General features: G+C 60.8%; 1 protein-coding gene across 1 annotated transcript in view; it reads right to left on the bottom strand.

Annotated features, from left to right (window-relative positions):
* Nucleotides 1–7034: 7034 nt before the first annotated feature.
* Nucleotides 7035–9197, bottom strand: part of FBXL18 (F-box and leucine rich repeat protein 18) — a 29175-nt gene continuing 27012 nt past the window's right edge. Inside the window, exon 4 of the mRNA XM_008050011.1 lies at nucleotides 7035–7374. Within this exon, the coding sequence (XP_008048202.1) occupies nucleotides 7218–7374 (157 nt within the window). The 3' untranslated portion in view covers nucleotides 7035–7217. The remainder of the gene's footprint in view (nucleotides 7375–9197) is intronic.

Consider the following 9197-nt stretch of genomic DNA (forward strand, 5'->3'; position numbering starts at 1 on the left):
GACCATCAAAGCCTGCCCTCCTGGGGGCTCCCCCTCCAGTCTCCGTTCCAAGGCTTCTGACACAGCCCCCAAACACATGGCCTTGGCTTTCATCCCCGCTACAAAGACGGCTTTACTTGAGCCGTTTGATTTCTATTTTAAAGGCTCGGCCGCGGGCGAGGCCAGGCAGCTCCATGCACTCTGCCCACTCCGAGTGCAGACCCTTGGCCTCTTCGAGGCATCAGTTCAGGGGCATACGAGAGACACAAGTTCTCCCAGACCGGCCAAGGCCCCTGTCCCACTCTGCCCCAGGGCCAGGCCAAGGCCAAGCGCACCCCGTGGCAAGGCCAGAGCCCCGAGGCAGACACTCACCTCACCATGGCACGCTTCCCATAAATGGCCACGCCACCACCTCCCACCCCAAGAGGTTCTGCAGTGACAACGCAGCACGCTTCCTGGCAGGCAGGGGGTCCGTGTCCCATGCCTTGAATGTGGTGGGCCTCTGTGACTGCCTTGTCTACAGGGGTCCGCCATGTCTGTGGCCGGGGCACATCCTCTCGGTTCTCTTGAGACACTCGCTCCTGGGACCCAGCCACCAGGGTCCAACTCGCCCCTGGGAGAGAGGCCACGTGGGGAGGCCACATGCATGCACTCCAGCCACTGGCCCTGCTGAGGTCTCAGTTGACAGCCATGTCAGCAATCAGACTCGTAAGATGTTTCCAGATTTCGGTCCCCAACTGTTGAATCATGCCACCTAGCTGAGGCTCCAGACAGCCCTCGGGCACAAAGTCAGACCATCCTGCTGTCCCCTGTCCGAAGTCGTGTCCTGTGGAAGCCATGAGCGCCTCAAAACGGCCGTCTTGCACCTTGAACTTGGGGAGTGGCTTGGCACACGGTGGTAGATGGCACGTTTCGGGCTGTTTCTCCTCCTGCCCCCTTACCTGTCACCCCAGCGACGGTCACACACGGTCCTCGCAAGGTCACCGGACTGCCGCTCCCCTACAGGCATTCCCCTGGGTGCCAGCAGTGTGGAGGGTCAGCCCCCGCCGCTGCCTAGGGCTCCAGAACCGGCCTCTAGGGTTCCCCCAGCCTGACGTGAGCCGTGGTGTGGCCCGTGAGTGGCGACAGCTCATGAGAGGGCAGGACTGGAGACTCCTGGTCCCACATTGCCATCTTGGCCGAGAAAAGTCACCTCCCCGACCAAGCTGGGAGGCGTCGGTGAGTCCTCGGCCCAGACCCGGAGCCCCCCAGGCCCACACTCATCCAGGCGGCTCCTCCACCTGCCGCCCCGTGCAGGGCGGCCCCTTCCTGAAGCCCAGGCTGGCGGACTCCGAACGGGTGCTGCCAACACGCCGGCCGCAAAGGATAGACTGTGGAGTCCACTTCTGGGAGGCCCGGAAAGTAGACTTGGGAAGCGGCTAGGGCGGGGGGGGAGTATTTCATGGAGACTCAGTTTGGGAAGTGACACAGTTCTGGTGGTGGACGGACGGTGACAACGGCTGCACAACTGTGTGAATGTGCTTTGTGCGGCTCCACTGTGCACTTAAAAATGGTTAAGACAGGCCGGGCTCAGTGGCTCAGCCTGTCATCCCAGCACTTTGGGAGGCTGAGGCGAGCGAGTGGATTGCCTGAGCCTGCCGGTTCGAGACCCGCCCGGGCAACTTGGCGAGACCTCGTGTCTACACGAAATCAAAAACGAGCCGGGTGTGGTAGCGCGCGCCTGTAGCTCCAGCTCCTTGGAAGGCTGAGGCGGAGGGATCGCCGGAGCCCAGCAGGTCGCGGCTGCGGTGGCCGGGAGCGGCCACTGCACTCCAGTCTGGGCGACAGAGGGAGACCCCAACTCAAAAAAAAAATTATTCTTTAATTTAAAAATAAATAAATAAAAAATAAAAAAATAAAAGCAGCCATGCTCATGTTGTCCCCACAGTGCCCAGAGGATGCCTAAGCGACTTGGCTCTTCCCGCCTCCAGCCACCGCCTTTGCTGCTGGAGCAGTCTCCAGCCACAGGAGGCTTTGTGCAGTGCACAGCCTGGACGGCCAGCCCCGCCCTGACCCATGCAGTCCCTCCCACCTTGGCCTCCACGGCTGCCGTCTCCTGATGCCCCAGGAAGCATCTGGCTCCCTCTTTGGGTGTCGTGCCTCCCTCCGTGTTTTGGCCCCTGCAGCCCCACGCAAAGCCCCCACCCTCCACCACCCGAAGTGAATGGCGCCGTCGGCCTCTGGCTCAGTGGGGCGTGCAGTGTCCCTGCCGGAAGGACGACACAGCGGCCTGGCTTCCTAAATCAAGTCCATTTTATTTGAAATTCCCACATGCCACAAATTTACATGAAAAGTCCCATCCAGACACAGTTTGCTCCAGCGAATGCCAAATTCAGGAGTGGGCATCACCGGGGACGCCACACGTGAGCAACTAAGCTGGACGGGGACAGGAGGTCACAGAAAGGCAGGTGACACACGTACGGTCATTTAGCACCTGGTCACGACACAGCGAGACCCCTGGCCAGGGAAAGGGCTCGCCCCTAAAACATGCTGAGCCCTGCTGTTTCTAAGCAAAGCCACACACAGACAGGCAGCGGCCAGAGGGACAGGAGCATGGACCTGGCAGGGACACCACCGAGGGGTGGACACGCACACACGGCCGCACACACCTGCATGCATGTGCACACCCGTGCCTGCCCGCCCATGCACACCTCCACCCACAAGCACACACTCCTTCCTCGCCTCCTCCACACACACTCACCTGCCCCCACGGACACACCACTCACACAGAGGCCCAGACTCCACTCACCTCCTGCCAGGCCTCTGGGAAGACCCCACGGTGTGCTGGTCACCTCGTCCCTGGGTCCCAAGGCAGGGTGCACCAGGGGCCTTGACCTGGGCTTTTTATTTTTTTGTAGAGACGGGGTCTCGCTATGCTGCCCAGGCTAGTCCCGAACTCCTGGACTCAAGCAATCCTCCCGCCTCAGCCTCCCAAAGTGCTGGGATTACAGGCATGAGCTTCCGCACTGGCCCTGACCTGGGGTATTAGCATAAAAAAAAAACCTCAAAAAGAAAAATCAAAAAATTAGCCAGGCTTGGTGGTGCATGCCCGTAGTTCCAGATACTTGGAAGGCTGAGGCAGAAGGCTCGCCTACTGGGCTCAGATCTTTCTGCCTCAGCCTTCCAAGTAGCTGGAAACACAGGTGTGCACCACCACGCCCGACTGATTTTTTGACTTGTTATAGAGAGGAGGTCTCACCAGGTTGCCCAGGCTGGTCTCAAACCCCCGAGCTCAGGCAATCCTCTCTCTCGCCTCGGCCTCCCAAAGTGGTGGGATGACAGGCGTGAGCCACTGTGCCCGGCTGATCTAGAAACGTCTAACTAGAATCCTGCACCCCCAAATGCAAATGAAACCGATGACCATCACCAAGACCCCCTCAGTGGAGGCCACTGAGAACAAGGGCAGCGTCTTGCTCGGTCCACGTCCACATAGGTGGCCAATGTCTCCTTCGCCCCAGGTTTTGTGGCCAACAGCCACGCTCCATCATCAGCCCGTCCACTCCTATCTCGTGTTTTCCTCATGAGGGCTCTGCAATTTTCAAATCCTAAAAGCAGGAGCTGCCCTGGCGCCACTCAACAGGGGATGCAGGGACCTCCAGCACGATCCGTCCCTGCAGGAGCCACTGGTACCACCCACATGGGCGTGCTGGTCTGGGTCGTGGGAAGAGCCCGTTGCCTGGGAGAGAGCGTCTGAAGGCCCAGAACTGCCCTTTCTCTCTGGCTTCCCGGGCACCTGTGCCTTCTCCTGGGAACACCTGCAGAAGCCCCGGGGGCCCAGGGCTGCTTGCTGACGTGGAGCAGGCCACGGGCCACGGGCACAGGCTGCAGGGCGCAGGCTCTGGGGCCACAGGGCCGGGAGTGGGCGGGGAAGGAAGAGCCACTGGGCCTGGGGTGAGGTACAGGCAGGAGCAGCGGCCGAGGGGCCAAGGGCTTTCTCTATTAAGAACAGAGGGGGCCGGGCTCAGTGGCTCAGCCTGTCATCACCTTGGGAGGCTGAGGCGAGTGGACTGCCTGAGCCTGCAGGTTTGAGACCCGCCCGGGCAACTTGGCGGGACCTCGTCTCTACAGGAAATAAAAAATTATCCGGGCGCAGTAGCATGCACCTGTAGTTCCGGCCACTTGGAAAGCTGAGGCGAAAGGATGGCCGGAGCCCAGCAGGGCGAGGCTGCGGTGGCCGGGAGCAGCCACTGCACTCCAGTCTGGGCGGCAGGGTGAGACTCCATCTCAGAAAAAAAAACCAAAACAAACAAGAACCAAGGGGCTGGGAGTGGGGGCTCACGCCTATAATCCCAGCACTTTGGGAGGCCAAAGTTAGAGGACTGCCTGAGCCCATGGGTTTGAGACCAGCCTGGGCAACTTGGCAAGACCTCATCTCAAAATAAAATCAAAAAATTATGGTGGTGCATGCCTGTAGTTCCAGATACTGGGAAGGCTGAGGCATAAGGATCACCTGAGCCCAGGAGATTGAGGCTGTGGTGGCCATGAGCGTGCCACTGCCCTCCAGCCTGGGTAACAAGAGTGAGACTCCAATTAAAAAAAAAAAAAGAACAAAGGGACACACACCCTCTCTCCTCCCTCCTTCTTCCATCTCCCCATCTCTACAGACATACACACTTACCTCACACTTGTGCCCACATGCAAAGCAGATACTCACATGCACGACACACGTGCTTGCAGGGCATATATGCGCAGATATACACACAGGCACACACATGCACAAAGACACACAAGTGGGCACACGTACATACACTCAGGCACACACAGGCATGTGCACACAGAAGCACGGGCACACACGCACATGTGCACACACAAGCGGGCGCGGGACAAGTGCTGACCACGCTCCCCTCAGCAGGCGGCATATGGTCCTCCGCTTAACAGCCTAGTTCTGCCAACTGGGGACCATTAGGGTGGGTTCTTTCCCAGCGCAAAATGCTGCAGAATATAAATTGCAATTAACACCAGTGCCAAAATAGCACTTAGCGAAAATAAGCACGTTATTAACATCTGGTGAATCCGTCTCGGGTGTAGAGGCAACGGAAATTCTTGCTCTAAGTCAAAGGATTGTTGCAGGGGACACTAAAAATACCAGGCCTGCCGTCGGGGGTTGCTTTCCAAGGCAGTTAGCACCCCGGCTCCCGTGAGCCGCCCTCCCGCCCACCCCTGCTCGTGAGCACAAATTATGCTGCTGGTTAAACTGCTTGCTCAGGAGAATAGGACACCAGGCGCAGTCGTAAAAACACTGGACACATTCCTAGTGGAAGCGATTCTCTGGCCCACGCAGGGGCTGCTCTGAAGGAAGCCAGGAGGGCACAGAAGCCACGGGCCCCCCAGGGCCCAAACGTCTCCAGCCACCTGCCTCCCCTGGGCTGCACCAGCGTGTCAGGCTGTGACCAGTCACAGCCTTGCTTTGGAGACAGGAAGTGGTCAGTTCCAGGGGGATCCCTCATCACCCAATCCAATCACCCTCACCTGGGGGTCCCGGGTGCCGTTTTTAAAGCTGCAAAGAAACGCCCAGACTTGGGGTGGGTCCTATTACCTTTCCGCCTCTACCACAGCTGTGGGACCACTGCCCTGCTTCCTGGGGCCCTGGGCAGCCCGTCCTGCAGCCTGCAGGCCAGGTGATGGGCCCCAGGGATACAGTTCCAAGATGTCACATCAGGAGGGCTCTCGGTCTGGTACAGGCCCCGCTGTAGGGCACCCCCAGGAAATCAGCCGCCGACAGGGAGAAGACAGCCTGTGCTCCAGAAGGACAGTGCTGACGCCACAGCACGAGGAACACGGGGTGAAGAGGGAAGAAACCTTGCCCCACAGACCCGCCTCTGTGGATGAGCAGAGCCACTGGGGTGGGCAAAGCCCACCAGATGGACAGGAAGGAGGCAGCTTTCTCGAGAGGCCTGGTCAGAACACGCTGCGTCTCCCCTTCGCTCTGACCCCGGGAGTCCTGTCCTTGCAGCTCACACAGCTGCGGAGAACCGCCAACCCCGGGAGCCTGGGTAAGGGCAGGTGAACTACGGAACACCACCACACAGGGACGGGGGCACTGTCACTATGGAGACCCAGGAGGAAGACAGAGGGCTGGGCCGGGGTCAGACGGCCGGAGGCTGACGGGGCACCTGCAGCGTGAGCCGCGTGGTGGCTTTGTACCCACAGGGGCGGGGGGAGGCGGCCCCTACGGAAGCAGCGTGGCCCAGGCTGGAAGCCCCCGGACGCCATCACCGAGGGGATGGGGCCCGAGCACAGGCCCTCAGAAGCCAACAGCCTGGGGACAACGGCTCCAGAGCCTCTGGGCTGAGGCAGGCAGAAGCAGCCTGGCTCGGCACACGGGCCAAGGCCCGACACCGAAAGGTCACTCCTCGCTCTTGGGATATTTTTTAAGAGCTCGAGTGACCTGACATGGGGTGCTCTGATCACTACTCCAGCCTCCAACACCCTTTCTGGTCTTTATCACGACAAAGCCAATACGTACAGATTTCTCCAGAAACGCGGACAGGACGGTTGCTGTGAACAGGAGCGGGGGGAAGAGGACATATCTCATGGGGAGGGCTGCTCCCGGGGCTCCACGGCCCTGAGGAGGCCCCGCCCAGCTGTCCCAGGGCCCCTCGCAGCCCAGATGTCACCTGGCGGGAAAAGCCCCGAGACATGGGTGGGTTCAAATGTGTTCCGAGGACCTTGTGGCCCAAATCTGCAGCCACAAAGCTCATGGGCCCTTCACCGCGTCACACTCCACCACATAAGGCGACGCTCGGATTCGTGGCGACCAGCCTGGACGTAGCACATTGGCAGGACCAGCACACGCCCACCTGCAGGCACCAGCACGGCCACCCATCCTCGGAGCCCGGGCCAAGAGAACACCGTTCAGGGTTCAAGCAAAGGGCCGTCCTGGGCCCAGCCCAACCGGCACCGGGGACATGGGCGGGGCCCCCAAGGACCGAGGCTCAGGGCAAGAACACCCAGCCAGGCCCCCACCCAAGCCCTCTTGTCACCCGGGAACGTTCCCTGGACCCTAACTTCACGGAGCAGCAGTCGCCACGGGAGACAGCAGAGGGAGCGCTGGAAGCCGCAGCCAGGCTGGGAGCGTGGCTTTCCTCCTCCCGCGGCAAACGAGGGGTCCGAACCTGCAGCTCTTCGGGACAGCAGCAGCGCCTCCGGTGGCCTGGACTGACGAGCAGTGGCTGGGCCCAGGGCAGGACGGGTCCTCCTCACCACCACAGGTTTGGTGGCTCCTCAGCCACTCGGCTCTTAAACAAGGTGATCTCATCCAGGTGCACCATGGGGACGTCCCGGATGACGTCGGTCAGGCCCTCGTGGAGCAGGGGGAAGATGACCACGTTCAGTGCAGGCCGCTCCACCTGGAAACTGAAGCAGCAACGGCCATCAGCAGAGTGCGGGAGGCCAGCGGGCTGGAGGGGAGCCCGCACCTGCCTCCGGCTCACCTGTGCCTCCGAGCCCCAGGGCCTGCGGGAGAGGCCTTCTGGCAAGGCTGACGTGGCAGCATGCCTCAAGGGCCCGACACGCTGCCTAGCGTAGGAATGGGCAGGGGTGGGCAGACAGGGGCCAGCCAGCGGGGAGCAGGCATCTCTATGGGCAGGGAGGCTGCACTCACTGGACGCCAGGAATCCCAGGCCGAGGGAGGCCAGCCCTGCTCTGCAGAGCCGGGAGAGATGCCTGCCGGGCTGCTGCGCCCTGGGCTACAGGAGGGCACCCTGGAGCAGCCATACCGAGAGAGCTGCAGAGCCAATGCCTCCAGCCCCAGAGGCCCCACAGCCAGGGTGAGGGAAGGGACACATGGGCAAACCACAGCCGCACACGGGTACCCTTGAGGGACACAATCCCCAAGTCGTGATGCGGTAACACAGGTTGAGAGGCGAGGACACCAAGGCAGTCATCCAGAGCAGCATCCGTTTGTCTGAACGTGTGACAAATGACAGACAGCCCTCCCACACTGCCACCCGAGGGCCCAGACCCCGCCACGTCATGCGTGGGAAGCTCGTGCACGGAGCTTTTGGGGACAGCTGAGGGCCCATCTCTACAGCCTGGGTGTGACACCCAGGGTGATGTCATGGGCGTCACCACGTGACAGGCACTGCACTGAGTTCGACAGCGGCCTCATTTCGGCTTCCCATGACCCCACAGGCCAGCCGAGGCCGCTCAGGCCAAGGGCAGAGCCAGGCACCCTCCCCAGTCAGAGCAGGTCAAGTCCACAGTCCTGCCCATCCGACTCGGCCAAACGTTAACACAAAGGAAACCCAAGTCCCGGCCCCAGGAGCTCTAGGGAGAAGAAAGGACATGTGGTGCCCACAGACGGAGACAGAAAACATCCAGAAGTTTCCATCCTGAGCCTCAGAGGGTGCAAGGCAGGAAGGCCATTCGGCAAGTCCCCTCCAGCTGCAGCGCGGTGGTCTGGCCCCTCCCTGTGGCCCCCAAGAAGGCCCGGATTTACCACATATGCAAAGACAATACCAGAAAGGCACTATCAGGCCCACAGCCTTGATATACAGGTATCCACGCACACCTCCCGGCTCTGCGGTGTCTGATGTGACCCTCACGGGCCGTGCAGCACACCCATCCTTACCTGTGAACATGTACAATGAATGGACTTGCTTTGAAACAAAATCTCCGACAGGCATGCATAGCTCCAGTGTCACTCCAGGCGCCCAAGGAACTGCCATCAGGACGGGGAAGGGACCCGCTCTCACCCCAAGCCAAGGACTCAGGGCAGGGCCTGTTCTTCCTCAGCCCCTGGACTCCCGGGCTGTGGCCGTCCCAGTGGCCAGGAAGGAACAGCGGGCCCCGGAGGTCCCCGGGCTGTGGGTGCCACCACCAGAGGGTGTGAAGGCAGCGGGGGGCAGGGGGCGTCACTGCACGCGGGGCGGGGCCCCTAAGGATCCGAGGGCCTCCACGGGCGGCTTCAGAGTCTAGGAGGGACTTAGTGGGGTTCAAGTAGACTGAGTTTAAGAAAAGTGAGGATCCTCTGTGGTTCACAGCATAGGGACGGGGCATGCACACTCATGTGTGCGACACACCACCTTCACACCCGGTTACCACAGTGGCTTATTACTCGTCAGATAAGTAAAAAAAAACAATTAGGCCGGGCTGGGTGGCTCAGCCTGTAACCCCAATGCTTTGGGAGGCCAAGGTAAGTGGACTGCCTGAGCCCATGGGTTCAAGACCCAGCCGGG

This window comes from Carlito syrichta, unplaced genomic scaffold (assembly GCF_000164805.1).
Source record: "Carlito syrichta isolate Samal-C Ts95f unplaced genomic scaffold, Tarsius_syrichta-2.0.1 Scaffold142902, whole genome shotgun sequence".
Lineage (NCBI taxonomy): Eukaryota > Metazoa > Chordata > Mammalia > Primates > Tarsiidae > Carlito > Carlito syrichta.